This window comes from Lepidochelys olivacea (assembly GCF_965140295.1).
Source record: "Lepidochelys olivacea isolate rLepOli2 genome assembly, chromosome: 23".
Taxonomy (NCBI): Eukaryota; Metazoa; Chordata; order Testudines; family Cheloniidae; genus Lepidochelys; species Lepidochelys olivacea.
In genome coordinates this window covers 12,795,143-12,817,767 of record NC_140433.1, presented here as the reverse complement: position 1 = coordinate 12,817,767, position 22,625 = coordinate 12,795,143, and the positions used below count along the sequence as shown (strand labels likewise).

General features: G+C 58.3%; 1 protein-coding gene across 3 annotated transcripts; it reads right to left on the bottom strand.

Annotated features, from left to right (window-relative positions):
* Nucleotides 1-5,840: 5,840 nt before the first annotated feature.
* On the bottom strand, nt 5,841-21,276 carry CACNG8 (calcium voltage-gated channel auxiliary subunit gamma 8). 3 transcript variants are annotated; one of them, XM_084612589.1, is made up of 5 exons: nt 21,102-21,276; nt 15,831-16,491; nt 15,486-15,569; nt 7,417-7,557; nt 5,841-6,459 (listed from the first exon to the last, which is right to left on the bottom strand). In XM_084612589.1, exons 2-5 carry the CDS (start codon nt 15,982-15,984, stop codon nt 5,852-5,854), a joined length of 987 nt encoding a protein of 328 aa, XP_084468715.1. In that variant the 5' UTR covers nt 15,985-16,491; nt 21,102-21,276; the 3' UTR covers nt 5,841-5,851. The 3 variants fall into 3 exon arrangements, with proteins under 3 accessions (XP_084468715.1, XP_084468717.1, XP_084468716.1); XM_084612591.1 differs by lacking the exon at nt 21,102-21,276 and adding an exon at nt 20,051-20,067; XM_084612590.1 differs by lacking the exon at nt 21,102-21,276 and adding an exon at nt 19,223-19,280.
* Nucleotides 21,277-22,625: the final 1,349 nt, after the last annotated feature.

Genomic DNA, 22,625 nt, shown 5'->3' with positions numbered 1-22,625 from the left:
TCCCCCTGGCCAGCCCCCCCCACCCCACGCCCCACAGGGCCCCCTGGGAGCCCCCCTCACAGCCAGCCCCCCTTCCCCACAGCGCCCCCTGGGAGCCCCCCTCACAGCCAGCCCCCCTTCCCCACGCCCCGCAGTGCCCCCTGGGAGCCCTCCCCCCAGCCGGACCCCCTTCCCCATGCCCTGCAGCGCCCCCTGGGAGCTCCCCTCACAGCCAGCCCCCCTTCCCCACGCCCCGCAGTGCCCCCTGGGAGCCCTCCCCCCAGCCGGACCCCCTTCCCCATGCCCCGCAGTGCCCCCTGGGAGCCCCCCTCACAGCCAGCCCCCCTTCCCCACGCCCCGCAGTGCCCCCTGGGAGCCCTCCCCCCAGCCGGACCCCCTTCCCCATGCCCTGCAGCGCCCCCTGGGAGCCCCCCTCACAGCCAGCCCCCCTTCCCCACGCCCCACCGCGCCCCCTGGGAGCCCTCCCCCCAGCTGGACCCCCTTCCCCATGCCCCGCAGTGCCCCCCTGGGAGCCCCCCTCACAGCCAGCCCCCCTGCCCCATGCCCCACAGCGCCCCCTGGGCGCTTCCCTCACAGCCAGCCCTCCTGCCCCGTGCCCCACAGAGACCCTGGGAGCTCCCCCCACAGCCAGTGCCCCGATCTGCTCTTCACAATGTCCCCAGGAGCTCCCCAGCACGCAGCCCCGCTCCCCACGGTGTCCCAGGAGCTCCCCCTACACAGCCAGCTCCCTGCCCCGTGCCCCACGGCACTCCAGGATGCAGGGCAGGAGTTAAACGGTGTCTCTGCCCAGCGCAGGGGCTGAGAGTTCAACCCAGGACAGGCGCCCCGGGACCAAACCAGGGGCTGCAGGGAGTGGGGTGGGGGCTCGTCAGGGGGTGCTCTCCTTTTGCAGTCAGTGCTGGCACCGGGGCTGTTGGGTGAGAGGTTCCCTGTACCCCTGTGCCCCACCCCAGAGGGGTCGCATCTCAGCGCTGGGCGAGGGGGTCCTTGTATAACCCACCTGTGTGCCTCACTCCAGAGGGGCCACTTCTCTGCCCTGGCTGAATGATTTGTTAAAGAATCAATTCTAAATATATCAGCTACCATTTCTGAAAGCCTCTTCTTTGAATGGACTTTCTCTATGTAGCTGGGCAGCTCCTGGCATGACAGGGCCCCGATCTCGGTGATTGTGTCTGGGCAGTGCCCGGCGTGACGGGGCCCCAATCTCGGTGACTCTGTGTCTGGGCAGTGCCTGGCACGACAGGGCCCCGATCTCGGTGACTGTGTCTGGGCAGTGCCCGGCATGACGGGGCCCCGATCTCGGTGACTGTGTCTGGGCAGTGCCCGGCCCGACGGGGCCCCGATCTCGGTGACTCTGTGTCTGGGCAGCGCCCGGCACGACAGGGCCCCAATCTCGGTGACTCTGTGTCTGGGCAGCGCCCGGCACGACAGGGCCCCAATCTCGGTGACTCTGTGTCTGGGCACCGCCCGGCCTGACGGGGCCCCGATCTCGGTGACTCTGTGTCTGGGCAGTGCCCGGCATGACGGGGCCCCGATCTCGGTGACTGTGTCTGGGCAGTGCCCGGCCCGACGGGGCCCCGATCTCGGTGACTCTGTGTCTGGGCAGCGCCCGGCACGACAGGGCCCCGATCTCGGTGACTCTGTGTCTGGGCAGCGCCTGGCCTGACGGGGCCCCGATCTCGGTGACTCTGGGTCTGGGCAGCGCCCGACACGACGGTACCCCAGTCTCGGTGACTCTGTGTCTGGGCAGTGCCCGGCCCAGCAGGGCCCTGATCTCGGCGATTCTGGATCTGGGCAGCACCCGGCGCGACAGGGCCCCGATCTCGGTGACTCTGTGTCTGGGCAGCGCCCGGCGTGATGGGGCCCCGATCTCAGTGGCTCTGGGTCTGGGCAGCGCCTGGCCTGACGGGGCCCCGATCTCGGTGACTCTGGGTCTGGGCAGCGCCCGGCACGACGGTACCCCAGTCTCGGTGACTCTGTGTCTGGGCAGTGCCCGGCCCAGCAGGGCCCTGATCTCGGCGATTCTGGATCTGGGCAGCACCCGGCGCGACAGGGCCCCGATCTCGGTGACTCTGGGTCTGGGCAGCGCCCGGCCCGACGGGGCCCCGATCTCGGTGACTCTGTGTCTGGGCAGTGCCCGGCACGACAGGGCCCCAATCTCAGTGACTGTGTCTGGGCAGCGCCCGGCCCGACGGGGCCCCAATCTCGGAGACTCTTTGTCCGGTCAGTGCCCCGATCTTGGGCAACACTAAATGATACAAGCAACAAATAGGACTAACCTCTGGGGTCTAGACCAATGAAATAAGCGCCATCCCTGTATTTTCCATAGTACTTTATTTTTAAAGAGCGACTCCAGTAAAAATCCATGCATTTGGGCTGAGTTTTTTCGTTGTAGCTTTTCACATTGAACTGGCTTGTTGTATTCTTCCTTTATATCACCAGGACCACAACAACTGGGTTGGGGGTTGGTTTTGTTGTTTGTTTGGGGAGGAGGGTGGAGTATGTTCTTTGTTTTTTTTTATATATATATATATATTTGTTTTTTCCTTTTGTATGAAACGCACGTTAGACAGGTGACTCCCACTGGCTGACATAACTGCTTCATGGTTTTCTTTTTTTGTCACTTTTCTGTAACTTTTTTAACTTTTTTTTTTTTTGGTCCTTTTTTTTTCTTCTCATAAAAGTTTTCAAGTTCTTTTTGTTTTCGTTTTTTCCGTCTGGATGGCACAAAAACCGGAAAAGCAAAATCGATCCCTCTCTTCCCCTCCCCCACATAAATCCTCCCCCCCTAATCTCCGTGAAATGAACAACTGAAACCGGGGAGGAGGGCCCGGGGGGGGGGGGAGAGAGAGAGAGAGAGAAATAAATAAATAAATAGATAGATAACTAACCCCGAGCTAAAACCACTCAGAACAACAGCTTGGGAGAGGATCGTCTGATAGTTCCTCCCCCGGGAAGGACTTCTGGGTAAGATCGCCCTGTTGGGAATAGGGGAGGATGCCACCCAAAGAGAAGGAGAGGTTAAACTGCCGGCTACGGGGGTATGAAAACTCCCACATCCTTTGTCCGAGCTTCCGTTCCGGCCGTCTGCAGCCTAATGCACTGATTGTAAGAGGTTGTCGTTTTGTTCTGTTTGTACAGCGCCTAGCGCTGTTCTTCTCCAGGAAGCCAGACTATAAGGACGGGCTTGGAATTGCCGAATCGCACACGAAGGCCCTTTGCCACTATCGCAATGGGGATAAAGCAGAGACCAAATCAATTTGGTCTCCGGGCAATGGAATTTCTCCCGCTCTCCTCTGTGCATCTCCTCCCCACCCCGAGGCTGCTAAAAAAAATCCCCCCACACACGCACACGACACATGCACACGGCGCAAAAACATGTCAATAAACCATAAAATCGCAACACAACCCAACATGGCCTCTCCCCGATGGCGCAAAATCCGGTATCAACAGAACCGATAAGAACCGAAACCTAAGAAAAGCTCAACACCGATTAGCTATAGATAGGTCTCTCTCTAGGTGTGGGGCTGGGGGACAAGGAGGTTTTCCGAAGAGGTTTCTAGTTTTTTGGCAAGGGGAGGCGGGGATTGGAAGACAATGGAAACAGGATGAATTCGCTGCAGAGGAAACAAACAGGAGTAGGAAATTAGTCTCAAGGGATCAGTGTGAGAAGGCGGCGTCTCTCAGATTGGGTGTGGGATTGCTTAAAAAACAGCTCCCCACCACCATCACCCCAGAGGTGGCTGCATCTTAGTGCTGGGTAAAGGACCCCTGGGTAAACAGCAGCCCCACATCAGAGGTGGCTGCATCTCAGTGCCGGGTAAAGGGGCCTTTTATAAACAGCGTCCCCATATCAGAAGTGGCTGCATCTCAGTGCTGGCTAAAGGAGCCTTTTATAAACAGCGGCCCGCACATCAGAGGTGGCTGCATCTATGCATTGGGAGAGGAGTCCCTGTATAAACAGCCCCCTCACTCCACCCCAGAGGCACCTGCATTTCAGCACTGGGCAAGGGGTCGCTGTATAAACAGCCCCCATGCCTCACCCCAGTGGCAGTCACATCTCAGTGCCAGGTTTCGAACCGCTGTTACTCCCACATGTGACACTCATTTGGACAGGCTACTTGGTCCTGCTCGGCTGGGGCGCTGGGAAAATTTGGTCACCTTGGAAGGGTCCTGTGCTGGGGGTCAGTAGATATTCTGCAGTCGCTATCTCTTGGGAGGGCTCTTTCATATACAGACCATATTGCTCAGAGGGGAAGTCACTTTTGTGGCCCGTATTTATTTATTGACTGGGAAGGCTGGTTTATTATGTAGGCCATCACCCCCGGGGGGGCTGGGTATTGCCTGCCAACCTGTTTATGGTAGGGTCTCTATAACCGGACAAGGGCTGTTTAGTGTATGGACCATCGAGCCGAGCAGGGCTGTCTATTGTAGGTCCATATTGCAGTAGGAAATGGCTATTTTGTATCCCAATAGGGACCGTGTCATCTAGAGCAGGGCTACTCAAAGTGGTGGTCCGCGGACCGGTGCCGGTCTGCAATCCATCGGCTGCCGGTCTGCGAGCACATTGGAAAAAACAATTGCTGGTCCCCCCCATCAGATAGCTTGAGAAGCACTGATCTAGACTGATTAGGAGAATTGTCCGTATGGGCCCTGGGGGACAGGGAATGGCTACAGGGCAGGGGGACCCGAGCCATGCCCCCGATCTGCCCCCTAGAGGGAAAGGGAATAGCCACGGCCCAAACCCAGGTGGAGAATTTCCCCGACTCTGGGAGCTCCCGTTAAGAGCAGGGAAAGGGGGGAGGGAGGGGAGAGTAGATGGGGGGCAATAAAACAGAGACACCTCTCCTGCTGAAAATACCCAGCACACTGAGCTACCACCCCCCGCCAGCAGGGGGTGCTTAGGGGGGTAAAGCTTTGGCACTTGGATATGGCACGACTATGAGCCCTTGGTGGGTTGGGGAAGAAAGGAGAGGTGGTATCTCTAGGTCACTAGGGCCCACCCCCCCCCCGCCTTTCCAATTTCCTCCCCTCCATGTACAAACTTGCCAGCTGTGAATTTGGCACTGGTAAATTACAAGCCTCCCCCATTCTAACACAGACACCCCCCATGATCCCCTGAGAGGGAGGGATACGACCTGGGGACGGGTGTAGGGCAAAGGTAGGTGACCCCCAGCACTGAGACATGGCAGCATCCTCTCTGCAGGGCCCCTGTTCTCAGGACGGTGCTTGAATCATTTCAACCAGCTCCTATTCTGATCCGGACTTTTCCCACATTCTCCTGTGACCCACATCCTGCCCCCCCCCCCCGCGGATAGTGCCCTGCGTGTTGCGTCCCCCGAAGGCGGGAGCACAGCTGGGGAATTGGTTCCTGCTGGTGAGGAAATGTAAAGGAAAAGAGGGTAATGATGGGGAAAGAAAGAAAGAAAGAAAGAAAGAAAAAGAAAGAAAGAAAGAAAGAAAGAAAGAAAGAAAGAAAGAAAGAAAGAAAATTAGCATTAGAATGGAAGAAAGAAATAATTAGTATTAAAATGAAAGAAAGAATACCAAATAATCTTACAAATAAAGGAAGAAATTAAAAGAGTAAAAATTGAAAGAAAAGAAAGAAAGAATTAGTTTTAAAAAGAAAGAATAATAATCTTACAAAGAAAGAAATTAAAAGTTAAAATTAAAAAGAGAACGAATCACCAAACGAATCACCAAACGAATGAACACAGGAGGGAAGGAACACAGGGTTAGAAAGACATGTTGCTAAGAATGCCCCTTCATTAGCCTCACGCCCTCCCGCCCCGCCCTGCGCCGCGGCTCCCCCCGGCCCCGGCCCCTGCCGCCAGCCCCCCGCCGCCTGCCCCTACACGGGCGTGGTCTTCCGGTTGAGCGTGTTGGTGTTGGAGGAGGCGTCCTTGCCCAGGGTGCCGGTGGCACCGGCCGTGCCGGGCCCTGTCACCGTCACCGTCACGCCGGGGTCCTTGGGGAAGGTGTTGTGGAGCTGCAGGAAGGCCCCGCCGGCCCCCTCCCGCTCGGCCCCGTAGAGGCTGCTGACGTTGGCCTTGGAGGGGTCCCGCGAGAGGGTGTACATGGAGATGTCGGTGGAGGGGAAGCCCTTGAGGCCCACGGGCGAGGCGTCCCGCGACTGCGAGGGCTCGGTGGAACGGGAGCTGGAGCGGGAGCGGCGCCGGTAGCGGAAGCGGTAGCTGGGCAGGCGCAGGATGGCGCTGGAGGAGGACGAGGGGTTCTTCAGCAGCTCGGTGCGGCTCTTGCAGTGGGCCTCCCGGTTCTTCTCGATGTAGATGTTGACGGCCAGCACCCCGATCATCTCAGCCAGGATGAAGGACAGGCCCCCGAAGTAGAAGGACCAGCCGTAGGAGTAGTGGCTTTTCTTCTCGTCGTCCCGCTTGGTGCCCGGGTCCCCGGCGTTGGCCGAGATGTACACAATCACCCCGATGATGTTGCTGAGGCCTGGGGAGGGGCATTGGGGGGAGGGATGGGGCCCATGGATGGAGGAGAGGTGGGGACGGGGTGGATTCGGGGGAAGGGCGGAGGAGATGGGGCGGTGGATGGAGGAGGGGTGGGGATGGGGTGGATTCGGGGGAGGGGTGGAGGAGATGGGGCGGTGGATGGAGGAGGGGTGGGGACGGGGTGGGTTCGGGGGAGGGGCCGGGTGGGAATTGGGGCCATGGATGGTGGAGGGATGGGGATGGGGCAGATTTTGAGGGGATTGGGACAGATTGCGGGGAACGGGGGAAGGGAGAGAGGAGGGGGAGAAAGGTGGGGAGAGGGCAGAGGGGGGAGGTGAGTAGCCAGGGCAGGAAGGAGGGGCAGAAGGAGGGGGAGGGGGGAGGGCACAGAGAGCTATTAGGGAAGCAACCACGGAGCCCTTCCCCCACTCAGAAGCCCCCGCAGGGACCAGCTAGCCCCCTCGCCCCCCCACCCCACACCACCAAAGCCGGATCGTCCCCGTGTGTGGGGCAAGGGAAGCCTTCCCCGGACCCACAGCCCAGACGCCCAGCCTCCGCCACCCCCCCACAAATTGGGTCTGGATTTCTTTCTTCCTTTCTTCCCAGTCCCCGGGGAGTCTCAGACCAGGTTCAGCACCCCCCAATGGCTGGAGGAGACTGACTTATCCTAGACAAGGTGAGGGGAGGCGAAAACTCCCCTAAAGCTGGGCCCCCTCTGCACTGATTCTCCACCCCCCGCAGCTGTGCCCATTGGCTCCTCCCACTCCTATGGCCCTGGGCAAGTCCCCTGACTTGGGGCCATTTGCGGGGGGGGGGCGTATTCCAGGTTCCCAGTGGTTCCCCCCTCCCAGCCCAAGATGCCCCATGAACTGAGCCAGAGAGGGTGGGTGGGAAGCAAGCCCTGATTGGAAAAGCCCCGCCCCCTAAGCCCCGCCCCCAACAAGCCCCACCCACTCACCAGCAGCAACGAATAAGATCCCAGCGCCCAGGATGATGTTGCGCTTGGACTTGTAGACCCGGCTGGCGGCCACGCAGAACCCCCCCAGCAGCAGCAGGATGGCGCTGAGGATGGGGAAGATGCTGGAGGCACGGACCACACCTGGGGGCGGGAGGGGGGCAGAAGAGATGAGTCAAGCTGGGTGGCAGGAGGGATCCCCAAGCCTGGCCTATTGGCAAATGGGCAAGTGGCAGCGTTCTGGGACCAATCAGAGTTTCAGGTATTCTAGTATGCTGAGGCCAGTGGCCAATCAGAATCCAGGGTTTCTTGGCTGTCTGAGGGCCAGTGGCCAATCAGAATCCAAGGACTTCCAGCCCTCTGAAGCCAACAGCTAATCAGAATCTGTGATTTTTTTGACACTCGGAGGTCAAGAGACAATTACAACACAGGGTAACAACAGCCAATCAGAGTCTCCAGTTTTTTACTGCTTTGAGGTCAAGAACCAATCGGAGAACAGGATTGCTCAACGTTCTCAACCTACCAGCCAATCAGCAGGATTACTCAAAGATCTGAAAGGATCTGTGACGAAGCGGGACTGTTCTTAATGTTTCCTCTGAATATTCTGGGGGTGCCTCAGTTTCCACTATGCAGTTCTTAAGTATCTTAAGGTGGTGGGGTAAGGGTGTATGATCGTTGCAGAGCCCTAGAAGACAGGTGTGTGCAGGGGTCTGGACGCAGAGAATGGCCGACACCCTGTTTCCTGGCAATTGATGGCCTGGGCCCTTCCCGCCTGCAAGGTGAGAGCTAAAGGGTTGGAGAACAAAGGAATCAGGTGGCCTCCTGGCCTGGGAAAGGCACAAAGCCCAGAGGAGGAGGGGCTGGAGGGGGAGGCAGTTTGGGGCTGGCTGGGGATGTGGAGTGAAGTGCAGATGGGGTTGTCTGGCTCACTGCTCCCCAAAATGGACCCAGTTGAGGGGTCCTGTTCTCTGCACCTACAAGCTCTGTGTTAGACCATGTTCCTGTCATCTAATAAACCTTCTGTTTTACTGGCTGGCTGAGAGTCCCGTCTGACTGCAGAGTTGGGGGGCAGGACCCTCTGGCTTCCCCAGGAGCCCCGCCTGGGCGGATTCGCTGTGGGAAGCGCACGGAGGGGCAGAGGAGGCTGAATGCTCCGAGGTCACACCCAGGAAGGTGGAAGCTGTGTGAGCTGTGTGTCCTGCAGACAGGCTGCTCACAGAAAGGAGACTTCCCCAGAGTCCTGACTGGCTTCATGGGGAGCAGTTCCAGAGCATGGCCCAGGGACTCCGTGACAACTGGTGGCAGCGGTGGGATGTACTGCACCCCGCGGATGGCACTTCCTGTAGTAAGTGACTGGGGAGCAGTAAAACGAAGGGGGATTGACGAGGACCAGGCGTGCTGAAGGCTCAGAGAGGAGCGGTTTCAGGGAGCGGTTAACCCCTGGGAGCGTGTGACCAGCGAGAAGGACTGTGCAGTAATGGGGTCCCCCTGGGGACTGCGGTGAGCAGTCTCAGGGACGGAGGAGCCTGCGGCTTGGCCCTGGGAGAGAGAAGGACTTTTGCAGTAACAGGGATCCCCTGGGGATTGCAGCGAGCAGTCCCAGGGGAGGAGGAGTCTGCCACTTGACCCTGGCAAAGAGGTGGTGACCTCGAGAAGGGTTGGCACACTAGGGGTTCTCCCTGGAGACCGTGGGGAGCTGAGAGCACACAGGCCTGTGAGTCCCCAACAACTTGGGAGGAGCGGAGTGATGGCCTGTCACCGTCTCCTTAAGAAGGACGTTGTAACCCTGTGCAAAAAGAGAGGGTTGAGCATTGGAAAGTTCACCAAAGCACAGTTAATCGTGCAGCTGGAGGAGGATGACCGCTCTAAGGAGCAGATTCCTGACCCCAAATGGGGCTATAGCAGGATCTGGGAGCAGCTGGAGTGGGAGCCAGGCATCCCCAAGACTCCTGTCCCCGACCAGACGGGGGTCTTCATGATCGGGTTCCCCATCGGGGGATCGGAGACGGACGGGATTGGAGCTGAGTCCGAGAGAGCAAGAGGACTGTGAGAGACAGCGAGAGCCCGAGAAAGAGCTGCAGAAGCAGCAGCAGCATGAACTGGCGGTGGGGGAGCGGAGAGGCTTAGGGGACCCCCCAGGGGTGAGTGGGGACAGACCCCGGGGGGCCAGTTCCGCAGGGAACCTTGAGACTAAATTGCTGCCCCTGGTTAAGGACGTGGGGATGTGGATGCCACCCCACTGCCTTTGAGCAGGCTGGAGATTTGAACCAGGGGGACCCTGCGGAAAAGCCCCGGTGTCTAGCTCCCTTGCTGGGTCCCAAGGCCACAGACTCCGTCAGCCAGATGGGTGGGGAGGTGGACAGGCTCCCACTCCTGACCCCAACCTATATGTCTCCTGGGGCCAGGCCCCTCGGACCTCCAGTGGGAGCGGAAGGTGATGGTCAATGGGGAGACATTTCTGGGGTGGCGAGACCATGGGACAGAGAGAACTGTTGTCAGGCCCCGGGTGGTGCAGCCTCAGCTGTTGAGGGGCTGGGTGAGCTGGGTGAGGGTCCCAGGGACGAAGCCCCTCGCCCTGCCTATGGCCCAGATCCCTATGCAGACCCATGAGGGGTGGGGCTGGCTGGTTGTTGGGGTGCACCAGGATACCAGCTGTGAGACCCTGTTGTGGGGTGACTGTGTCTCTTTGGGACAGGATCCAGGCCATGCTCCGGTAACGGCCAAGGGTTTGAATTTGAATCCAGGGAACCAATCGGTGGAGAGGGAAATGGTCAGTGAAAATGCAGATGACCAGGCTGGCAGGCGGGAGGAGCGGCTAGGCTCAGGCTACCTGCCTGCCTGTAACCAGACCCCTGGGGCTGGGTGGGACAGAGAGATGCTCCCTGCCCCCTTGCACACCAGAAAGGGGGCTCAGGCTGGCTCTGATGCAGTGAGGAAAGCAGCGAGCTCGCTGCCTACCCCCACTGGGACAGCAAGGGCAGCGCTGAGCACAGTGGGAGCTGAGACCCCAGCTGAGTGGGGGGAGACACAGGCAGGGCAGGGGATCTGTGGGGAGTGGCAAGGTGCTGGGTAAGGAAAGTCTGGATGAGCCTAGGCAGCCTTGTGAGCTGATGGCTGTGTCTAGTCAGCAGGGTGGGAAGGCGAGGAGAGTGGAAGATGAGTGTCCCTGGACCGTACCTGTTAGCTGGGTGGAGAATTGGGACAGTGAAGGAAACGTGCCTGTGTCTGTCAGGGGTATTGACTTGCCTATGGAGGGAGCTACCCTGATCTCCAAGCAGTTGTCTGTGACCAGCCTTGTGTGCTGGGACAAGGGGAATGAGATCCCAAGCTCGGTGTCTGGTAAAGGAGAAAGTGTGTCCGGCTCTTCTTTGTCTGTGGAGCAGACAGAAGGGGCCTTTCAGCCTGTGATGGTTGATGGTCTTGCAGTTGTCTCAGAGTTGGTTCTGGATTCAGCTAAAGCCCAGGAAGGGAAGGGTCCTAAGTTTGTGTCTGCTCGGGAGAATGGCCCTGTAACTAGGTCGCATCCAGTTAGTGTCTATGTAAAACCCCAGAGGCCAGACAATTCTGGTGCTTGTATTTTGCCTGTTGCTAGTGTGTTGTTGGGAAAGGGTGGAGCAACTCTGTCTGATCAGGGTGAGATCCTAGCCAGGGCACAAGGAGAGCAGAAAAGTGATTTGATTGTGTTACCTACTGTAGCAAGAAGGAAAAGATTCCTGAACTTGTGTGTGGCAAAGGGAAGGAGAATGCTTCTGACCATTTATCTAGGAAGTCTGTAAGTTTGCCTGAAAGGGGATTGTGTAGGAATCCGCCGGATGGGCCAGAGGTAATTCTGGATGTAAGAGAGACCCAGAGAGAGTCTGTTGTTGCTCTGGAAAGTGTTCCTCTAGAGCAAGCCCTAGGTAAAGAGGGTAAGAGCAGAATTTCTGGGAGGGGTGAATTGTTGCATAGAAAAGCCCTAGGGAAAGGAATCCTCATGGTCTTTGCAAGCAGTTTACCGCAACTGAAGGGTGTGAAAGTGATTTAATCAAGACAGTTTCAGTTCCTAACAGCCAGAAATTTTCTGTTGTGAATGGATCCACTGACTTTCCTGTTGAAGGATCCAGTGTGGAGAGCTTTGAGAAGGTCTCAGATGGGGTGAAAGCTGTTAAGAAAGTTAAAGAGTCCTCTAACCAAGTGGCTGTGTTTGGCCAGCTTGTTGAAGAGACAAGGTTGTTGAGAGAGGAATGTCTCCATGCTAGTTCTGTAAGTGAACAGTATGTGGCCCAGGTCAAGATGGGGGCTCTTAACCAAGAGAGCCCAAATTGCAGCCCTCCAGACTGGAGCGCTGGGAGAAGACCTGATCCCAGTTTGACCCCCGGGGGTTTTGGGGTGGCCAAAGGGCACAGGCCGCATAAACCTTCCCATATGCGGCATGCGAGTGCTATCGACCACCCCGACCTAAGGGAGGGTGTGACACTGGAAGGGCATAAAACTGGAAGGGCCTGGTGTAACTCCCACCGAGGAATGGGAGAGATCCTGGGGCATCCATGGGAACGCTGGTGGGTTCGAACTTCCCCAGGTCACCGGCTACAGTGACCCCGCTTAGTTCAGTCTCGAAGGGGGGAGATGTGACGAAGCGGGACTGTTCTTAATGTTTCCTCTGAATAGTGTGGGGGTGCCTCAGTTTCCCCTATGCAGTTCTTAAGTATCTAGGGGGTGGGGTAAGGGTGTATGATCATTGCAGAGACTTAGAGGGCAGGTGTGTGCAGGGGTCTGGACACAGAGAATGGCTGACACCCTGTTTCCTGGCAACTGATGGCCTGGGCCCTTCCCCCCTGCAAGGTGAGAGCTAAAGGGTTGGAGAACAAAGGAATCAGGTGGCCTCCTGGCCCAGAAAGGGACAAAGCCCAGAGGAGGAGGGGCTGGAGGGGGAGGCAGTTTGGGGCTGGCTGGGGACATGGAGTGAAGTGCAGATGGGGTTGTCTGGCTCACTGCCCCCCAAAATGGACCCAGCTGAGGGGTCCTGTTCTCTGCACCCACAAGCTCTGTGTTAGACCATGTTCCTGTCGTCTAATAAACCTTCTGCTTTACTGGCTGGCTGAGAGTCACGTCTGACTGCGGAGTTGGGGGGCAGGACCCTCTGGCTTCCCCAAGACCCTGCCTGGGCAGACTCGCTGTGGAAAGCGCACGGAGGGGCAGAGGAGGCTGAATGCTCCGAGGTCAGACCCAGGAAGGTGGAGCCGGGTGAGCTGTGTGTCCTGCAGACAGGCTGCTCCCAGAGAGGAGACTTCCCCAGAGTCCTGCCTGGCTGCGTGGGGAGCAGATCCAGAGCATCGCCCGGGGACTCCGTGACAGGATCACACAGGTTACGGATTTCCCTATGCTCTGGTGTCACAGCCAATCAGCATTCAACTTCTGAGGCTGCCAGCCAATCAGCATTCAAGGTTTCCCATCATTCTCAGGCCAATTGGCAAGCAGAGTGACCCGGTGAGGCCAGCAGCCAACCAGAGCTGTGGATGTCCCAATGCTCTGACACTCCCAGCCAGTGAGAATCTGGGATTTCCCAGCATATTAATGTCACCAGCCAATCAGCATCTGGTGTCACTCAGCAGTCTGAAATGCACCAGTCAGTCAGCATCTGGGTCCATTTACATTTCTAAAGCTCTTAGCCATTGGGAGCCTGGGATTTCCCAGCCCGGGGAAGGACATTAAGAAAGCCAAAAGTCAGGAATGGCTGGTGTTAAAAATGCCTAAACCCCCTTAACTCTGCCCCCTTGGAAAAAACAGAGTCTCTAAGGACGCCACCTCTTGCTATTCCTTCAGCAGAGGGCTCATTTCGCTCAGCGTATGGGAGGGAGAAAGGGCTAGGGCGTACTGAATGGCCAGGTGTCTGCCCGAATGAAATAAAATAATACAGTATTTCTCTGTTGAATCAAATCACTTAAACATTGATTGTTCAAGACAGACAGATAGATATTGCTATCTGTCCCCACATGTACCCTTCTGTCCATCCATCCTCATACATACCTATCCATCCCCCCCACCCCTTCATCCATCCTGATATACACCTATCCATCCAGCCCCGCACCCCTTTATCCATCCATCCTCCTACACACACCCATCCATCCATCCATCCCTCAGCTCCTAGCAGACGGCTCTGCTCTATTCCCGACCAATGGGAGCTGCGGAGCCGGCGCTCAGGGTGGAGGCAGAGTGCGGAGCCAGACAGGGAGCCTGCCAGCCCCGCCAACACCCCCCCAACACCTGCAGCAGCAGGGGTCCTGGGCCATGCGTGACCGCCCACATCCCCCAGCACCCCCGGGCTGCTCCCCCCATCAGCAGCCGTGTTGGCCCCTGGCCACCCCGAGCACCCGCAGCGCCCCCCCGGGCTGTCCCCCTCCCAGCACCTGTGGTACCCCCGGCGAGGATTGGTGAAAATACTGGTTTGGAGGACTTTCATTTAAACTAATTGGTTAAGGTACAGCTAAACAGGACCCCAGTTTCACTGTATAAACTGGAGTCCAAAGGAAAGTTCAGAACGTAACTCCAGGACACAGCCCAAGATCAGGGCTGCCAGACCTCAACACCTGATCAGAATCTGGAGTCCCCGGCCGACCTGATCCTGACTGGCCACCAGGAAAAGTTTGTCTGCCTTATTGGGAGTGGTGATCACTGTATGCTTACCGTGTGCATTCTCTTTTGGTAACTGTTAGTAAATAGAAGTTAAGGATATTACTGTGTAAGACTCTTTCACTAGTAAAAGGCCCCGCAAACCTGGAGAAGATTAGGCCCTGAGCTCTAGGAACTGGGTAAGGGTGGGAGTGCCTACATTAATTGGATTACCTCTTGAGTCCATGGAAGGGTAAAGGTGGGGTGGCATAGAGTGTGTGGTTTACACACTATCCATATACAGAGAGCCTTTGATAATAGCTCTTAGAGGCGTGAGCTTCCCCTATTCATGCTGAGTGGTCTGTTAACTCTGAAACCTAATGATGACCATCAAACCTTGAACCTGCCTCACTATTATCATTTATTTGTATCTTTAAGTAGCAACTAGAAGCTTTAACTGAAATTGGGGCTCAGCCGTGCCAGGGGCTGCAGTCACAGAGTGACTGAGACAGGTGGCCCATCATGCCACGCGCTGCCCAGAAACAGAATCGCTGAGCTCAGGGCTCTGTCATGCGGGGCACTGCCCAGACACAGAGTCACCAGGACTGGCACTCCATCATGCCCTGCACAAACCAAGGGACAGAACCTCACCCAAGCATCTTACAATCTATATGGACAGAAAGGAAGTATTCCTACCTCTACTTCGGAGCCCTTGACTTGGCACGTTTAATGGCTTCTTCACAGACTGGTTTTTTTCTTGTGCATGTGGAAACGGAATTTCCCAGGTTTTCCTTCTGAAATCCCCCCCGCCCCCGCCGCAATCCAAACCATCTGCTTCCACCACCAGGCAGGGAAAAGGAGACACAGCCCGAAAGCTAAGCCAGCTCCAGGTAGGCTGCTCCCGGCCACATCAAAATGGATTTGCACAGAGACGGGGAAAAGAACTAAAACTGGCCCAAGGGCAATTTCGCTGCCACGCTTCCACTCCGGCTCCCCAGCTGGTGTGGGTGCCAGTACCACGTTCAAAAAAAGACATCAAAGTTTGTGTCGTTTTGGGCTCTATCCTGGGCTATGCTGCCCACAGCCTCTGCACTTCCAAACTGCTTTAAGTCACAGCCTGGACCGGCAAACGAGGTTGGGCCGGGAGCACAGAGCGGGTCTGGGGTATTTAACCCTGAAAGGGGAACAATATGAGCATCTTTAAAAAAAGGGGGCTTGGAATGGGAAAGTTCAGGCAACCTTAGCTAGAGATGGGGACAAAGCCGGACTAGACTCCAATTCCTTTCCAAGTCAACTTCCCGCCTGTACTACAGCTGTCGGGAACCCCAAAACTGAGATGCCCCTGCATCCCCTCATGCATTTCAGCCCCCAGGAAGATGCCGCTCTGTGCGCTAAGCAGGCTTCCCGCTCTGGCACCTGAGCACGGCACAGGGCCATTGCGGGTCACGCCAGCAGTGCAGCTGGGGACCCCGATGGATACGTACGCAGGAGATACTCGGCGCTGTCGTGGTCGTAATCTGTGTCCTCAGGGAAGTGGTTAATTTTCACACACACACCCCTCTTCAGGCCTGCAACGGAGATGGAGAAATCAGAATCTGGGGCCTGTCTCCCGCCCAGTACCCAGCTCAGACCAATGGGGATGCCAACGCTGCAAGCTTCCCCACAACAGTGCCCAGACGGGGCCACCGACGCTGCAAGCTTCCCCACAGCAGTGCCCAGATGGGGATGCCAATGCTGCGAGCTTCCCCACAGCAGTGCCCCAGTGGGGACATCGATGCTGCAAGCTTCCCCACAGCAGTGCCCAGCCTGGGATCCTCAAATGAAGGTACCTTCCAGGCAGCATATCCTCCAGAGGCCGGAGTGGGTGAGGCCCCCTGGGTCCTTCTTGTCCTTGTGGGGCATTTCCTCGCTGGAGATGTTGGTGGTGTTACAGATGAAGGCGCGGGCGTAGAGCCAGTAGTCGGTGCCAATGGCGATGGTCATGAGGCCGAAGGCTGCGAAGGCCCCGACGGTGGTGAGGAGGATCTGAACCCCCTTCTCACACCACACCACCCTCTCCTCATTCCAGCGCTTCAAGGACTCCAGCTTGACAGGGGGATGGGGTGGGGCCACCCACCCAACTTGACAACAGAGACTTCCTTGCACCCTCCTCCCTACTCACGGCTGGGGATCGACTCTGGAACCCAGGAGTCCTGGGTCCTAAAACTCCCTAACCACTAGACCCCAATAACCTCCCACAGCCCAGGATAGAACCCAGGAGCCCTGGCTTCCTGCTCTAATCACTAGACCCCACTCCCCTCCCAGAGCACAGATCTTCTTCTGTAAGCAGGTGTCTCCTTCCTCGGCTTCAGTCCCTGGTTCTTGGCTGGAGGCCGAGCGGGTCGAGGGGTCCTGGCGCCCGTACTGGCAGCCCCAGGGGCGATTCCATGGGTGACGCCAGCCCACCTGGCACCTGGCCTCCCCTCAGCGTGGGGTGCGGTGTCAGCCGACCTGGGGGTGGGAGAGAAATGGAGAAGGGGGGAGGTCAGCGGGGGATTGGCAAGGAGACAATCTGACACCCATCACCCCCCACACCCCTCTGACACCCAGCACCCCCTGCATACCCTTCTGATACCCAGCACCCGCACAACCCTGATACCCAGCACACCCCATGTACCACTCTGACATCCAGCATCCCCCCGCATACTCCTCTGACACTCAGCACCGCCCCACACCCCTCTGACACGCAGCACCCCCCACACCCCTGACACCCAGCACCCTCCACATACTCCTCTGACACCCAGCACCCCCCATGTATCCCTCTGATACCCAGCACCCCCCCACACATCCCTCTGATACCCAGCGCCCCCCCGCATACCCCTCTGACACCCAGCACCCCCCTGCACATCCCTCTGATACCCAGCGCCCCCCCGCATACCCCTCTGACACCCAGCACCCCCCCGCACACCCTTCTGACACCCAGCACCCCCTCCGCACACCCCTCTGACACCCAGCACCCCCCCACACACACCCCTCTGACACCCAGCACCAACCCCATCACAGTATTCCATTCCCCCACACCAGCCTGTGCTCCTAACACCACCTCCTTCCCTGATCCACTCCCATGGCCTGTACACCCCCCCACCCACCCCCTGCGGATGCCTGCATCCCCCTTGGCAGGAGTCCCTCCCGGATTTCCCGCGCCCCAGCCTGCGCTGCTGTGGAGGGGGGGTGGGAGACTGGCAGCCAGGACTCCTGGGTTCTCTCCCCAACTCTGGGAGGGGAGTGGGGTCTAGTGGTTAGAAGGGGGGGGCTGGGAGCCAGGACTTCTGGGTTCTGTTATTGGCTCTGTGACTTTGGGCCTGTCTCTTTCCCTCTCTTAGCCTTATTGAAAACAGAGGGAAACTAAGGCAAACACTGTTTGCACCCCACCAGCACGGGAAGATGAAGATGGGCAGGGTATTGGGGTCCATAAATGCTCCCCCCGGGCATCGAATGCCTCGAAGGACAAAGCAAGACCCACCCCAAGCCCGATATTCCTGTGTCTGGAGCATGATCACTTGGTACCGCCGCATCCGGCCTGGCCCCAAATTTCAGTGACTCTTCCAGGCACCAAAGGGCAGAAGCCTATGGAGCCCGGGGGAAACTGGGAAAACCAGAAGAGGAAAAGTGGGGCTTGGCATCTGGTTAGCGCAGCCAGTCGCCTTCAGCCAGGCCTGTGGATCAAAGGACCAGCTGCCGCAAAAAACCGAGGCCCACAGTGGAGCTGCACCTCCGAGCCAGCTCTGCCCAGCATCCCAGTAGAGAGACACTTAGACACCCTGAAAGAGTGATGTCCCGAAACAAGGGAAAGGAGTGAGGAGGAGAGAGACCCAGATGCCTTGTCATGGGGGGAGGATAGACAGATAGATAGATAGATAAGGTATATGGGGATGGACGGATGGAGATTTGGGGATGGATGGAGAGACAGGAAGATGTGTATGGGGATAGACAGACAGGGTGCATGGGGCTGGACAGACAGACAGAGGCATCCAAGCCCGACCCACCCTGCTCTCCTTGAATCGGTATTAACTCCTCAGCCGGGGGGGGGGGGTCTCTTTGGGTTCTCCCCCACCCCAGGGATCTGCCTCCATGTCTGGGTGTCTTCCCTGCCCGCTCGCCATGCATTAGGTCTATATTCCTCCACATCAGTTTCCCCCTGCCCTCGCCTCCAGCCCCCACGAATCCCCCCTCACTCCCCGCCCTGACCCCTTATCCTCTCTGTCAGCTCCTGGAAGATGGGGTCAGGGGTGCGGTGTTGGCGTGTGCCATTTCCGCACGTTAGCCACAGTTCACAGCGAGCGCACCAATGTTCGTGTCATTTACACAAGCACCTGCCTCTATCCGTGGCTAGAACACCCGTGCATGTGTGTGTGTGTCATTTACACAAGCACCTGCCACGAATCACGGCTAGAACACCCGTGTGCGTGTCACTCCAGCCACGTCTCTCTCCCTTCCGGTTCCCAACTGGCAACCCCAGCCTCGTCCGCCCAGTCCCGGCTCCTGTCTAAGGGTGTAAAATGGGGGACACACTCAGAGAACATCACACACACACGCACAAACGTCACACTGAGACACACCAAGACAGAACCTCACACACGCAACGCACCGACATACACACACACAGACAACATCACACCGAGATACACTGAGCCACACTCAGACAGAACATCACACACACACACATCACACCAAGACACACACAGACACAGACAGAACATCACACACTCACACACACAGACAACATCACACTGAGACACACTCAGGCAGAACACACACACAACACACACAGACACACACAGACACAGACAGAACATCACACACTCACACACACAGACAACATCACACTGAGACACACTCAGGCAGAACACACACACACACACAACACACCCAGACACACACAGAACATCACACACTCACACACACAGACAACATCACACTGAGACACACTCAGGCAGAACACACACACACACACAACACACCCAGACACACACAGAACATCACACACTCACACACACAGACAACATCACACTGAGACACACTCAGGCAGAACACACACACACACACAACACACCCAGACACACATACCATCATGTCACACACAGAGGCAACACCATACACACACACTCATACACACACACACCCCAGCACCAAGACACAGACAGAACAGACAACATCACACAGAGATACACACTTAACCAACCTGCTGCCCGAAGTAGGGGGTTGCCAAGAGGTGTTTGTGCGTGTAAATATCTCCTCCTCCCAAAGATCCTGGCCTGCTAGTCAGCCCCTCCACAAGGCCCCTTCCCTTCCAATATCCCCCCTCCCCTCCCTTTCTGCATTTCTATGCTTTCTTTGCAGCTGCCTAGAGATGCAATTTCCTTCCCAGATGCAGAACATGGTCCCCCCCACCATCTCCGGCAGCCAGAAGCCCCCCCCCGCCCCCGCATCCCCGACAGCCATTGCCCTGATGGCTTGCAATAAAGCCACCCCCTTTGCCCCACACCCCTTTTCACTTCAGCACCACTTGCTCCCAGGTGCATCCATTAGCTGCCAACGTCCCCCCCTCACCCCGCCAGCCCTCGTGCGCCATGCGGCCAGGAAATCGCCCAGCAGAACTGTTGCATTATCCGCGTGCATTTCCTCTGTCCCCCTCCCCTGTACACCCCCCCAAAGTCCAGCCACTGTGCAGGACTGGGTCTCACTTCCCCTGCACCCGCATCCATCCAGTGAGTATCACTGGGGCTCATTTCCTCTGCTCTCCCATCCCCATACAGCACCCCCCGCCCCCACCGCAAACTCCAGCCACTGATCATCTTTAGGCCTCATTTCTTCTCACCCCCAAATCCATCCACTGGCGTCTTCTGGCCTCATTTCCCCTGCCCCCCCCAAATACCCCCAAATCCATCCACTGAGTATATTTGGGGCTCATTTCCCCTGCCCCCTCTACTCCCCCAAATCCATCCACCGAGCGTCTTTGGGGATCATTTCCCCTGCCCCCCATACACCCCTAAATCCATCCACTGAGTACCTTTAGGCCTCATTTCTTCTCACCCACAAAGACGTCCCAAATCCATCCACTGGCATCTTCTGGCCTCATTTCCCCTGCACCCCAGACTCCCCCAAATCCATCCACCAAGTGTCTTTGGGGCTTATTTCCCCTGCCCTCCCAAACACCCCCAAATCCATCTACTGAGTGTCTTTGTGTCTCATTTCCCCTGCCCCCCCAAACACTCCTGAATCCATCCACTGAGCACCTTCGGGCCTCACTTTCCCTGCCCCCCATACACTCCCCAATCCATCCACTGAGGGTCTTTAGGCTTCATTTCTTCTCACCCACAAAGACGTCCCAAATCCATCCACTGTCGTCTTCTGGCCTCATTTATCCTGCCCTCCCAAAAAAACCCAAATCCATCCACCAAGTGACTTTGGGGCTCATTTCCCCTGCCCCCATAAACCCCCAAATCCATCCACTGAGCGTCTTTGGGCCTCATTTCCCCTGCCCCCTAAAACCCCCAAATCCATCCACCAAGGGTCTTTGGGCCTGCCTCATTTCCCCTGCCCCCCCACACCCCCAATCCATCCACCAAGTGTCTTTGGGGCTCATTTCCCCTGCCCCCCACACCCCCCCAAATCCATCCACAGGCATCTTCTTCCCTCATTTCAACTGCCCCCCAAACACCTCCAAATCCATCCATCAACTGTCTTAGGGCCTCATTTCCCCTGCTCCCCCCCACACCCCCAATCCATCCACCAAGCATCTTTGGGGCTCATTTCCCTTGCTCCACACACACCCAAATCCATCCACCAAGTGACTTTGGGGCTCATTTCTCCTGCCCCCCATACACCCCCAAATCCATCCACCCAGCATCTTTGGGGCTCATTTCCCCTATGTCCCCCCCACACTCCTGAATCCGAGTACGAGTCTATTTCAGTCTCCCCACCCCCAGCTCCTGCCCCCCAAGGAGGGGTCTCCGCGCGTGGGCAGAGGCTGGCACGACCCCCGGCTCTTTGGGGTCCCAGGCAGGCCCCCCCGCAGCCGGGGGGGTGCAGAAGCCGAGGCCGCGCGGGGGGGGGCTTACTGTGCAGATGCAGCGGTGGGGGGTCTCTGGTCCGGCGCCGGCCCCGGGAGCGGTCAGGGGGCGCTGGGGGCTCCGGGGCGCGTGGCGAGCTCGGCGGGGCGCAGGGCGCGGGCGCCCCGGTCCATGCCCCGCTGCAGAGCGGCTCGGGGCGGGCGGGGGACGCAGCAGCCGGCGCGCACCCGGCAGCCCGCTCGTATGGCACCGGGAGGGACCGCGGGCGGAGGCTGCGAAGGAGCTGGGGGGGAGGGAGGGGGAGAGGGAGGGGGAGGGGAGAGGAGGGGAAGGGGGTGAATGAAGAGTGGGGGTGCAGGGGGGAGGGGGGAGGGGACACGGTAGGGAGGGGAAGGGAGCGGGAGGAGCGGGTGGGGTGCAGGGGGAGGGGGAACTGAGGGGCGGGGGAAGGGAGATGGGATGGGGTGCAGGAGGGGAGTGGGGGTGCAGGAAGGGTGGGGCACAGGGAGATGGGAGGGGTGCAGGAGAGGAGAGGGGGTGCAGGGGGGAGGGGACACGGTAGGGAGGGGGAAGGGAGATGGAGGAGGGGATGGGGTGCAGGGGGATGGGGAACTGAGGGGTGGGGGATGGGAGATGGGATGGGGGTGCAGGAGGAGAGGGGGAGGGAACATGGGGTTCATGGGGGAGGGGACACGGAGGGGAGGGAGAAGGAAGAGGGAGGAGAGGAGTGGGGTGCAGGAGGGTAGTGGGGGTGCAGGGGGGAGCGGACATGGAAGGGAGGGGGAAGGGAGGTGGGATGAGGTTCAGAAAGGGAAGGAAAGGGGGAGGGGGATGGGGTGCAGGAGAAGGGGGAGGGGAGGGGAGAGGGGGTGAAGGAGAGGGGAGGGGGAAGGGAGGTGGGATGGGGTGCAGGTGGAGAGGGGACATGGCAGCTCATGGGGGAAAGGGACATGGGGGGAGGGGACATGAGATGAAGGAGGGGGAAGGTGGGATGGGGGTGCAGGAGGAGAGGCGAGGGGTGACAGGGAGGGGAGGGGAGATGGGGTGAAGGAGGGGAGGAGACACAATTTGGGGGAGGCAGGTGGGGGTGCAGGAAGGGAGAGGGCAGAGGAAGAAGGGGAGGGGGCCCAAAGAGGTGGGATGGGGGGGCGAACAGGAGGGGAGAGGTTGGAGAGCCTGGACAAGGCCGGGTCGGTGAACAGATATTTCCCGCTGGCCTCTGGGTGCGTCCTGTATGAGCTGGGCTCTACAATCTCTTGGCGTGTGCTGTGCGTGTTCCTGGTGTGCACTGGGTGTGGCTGGGGCATGCGGTCAATGCATGCCTCCCCTGCCTGCCCCGGGCGTGTCTCTCGCACGCAGGTGCATCGTGCGAGCACCGGGAGCCCGTGGCTCACGTCTATCGCGCGTGTAGCATGAGCCCAGGGGATCCGCCCCTCCGTGGGGGAACAGCTGTGTGAACACAGAGGGCCTGTGGGTCCAGCAGGCCAGGGCCTAACTCCATCCAGTGGCTGGAAGTTGAAGCTGGACGAAGCCAGACTGGAAATGAGGTGTCAGTTTTGAACAGGGAGGGGA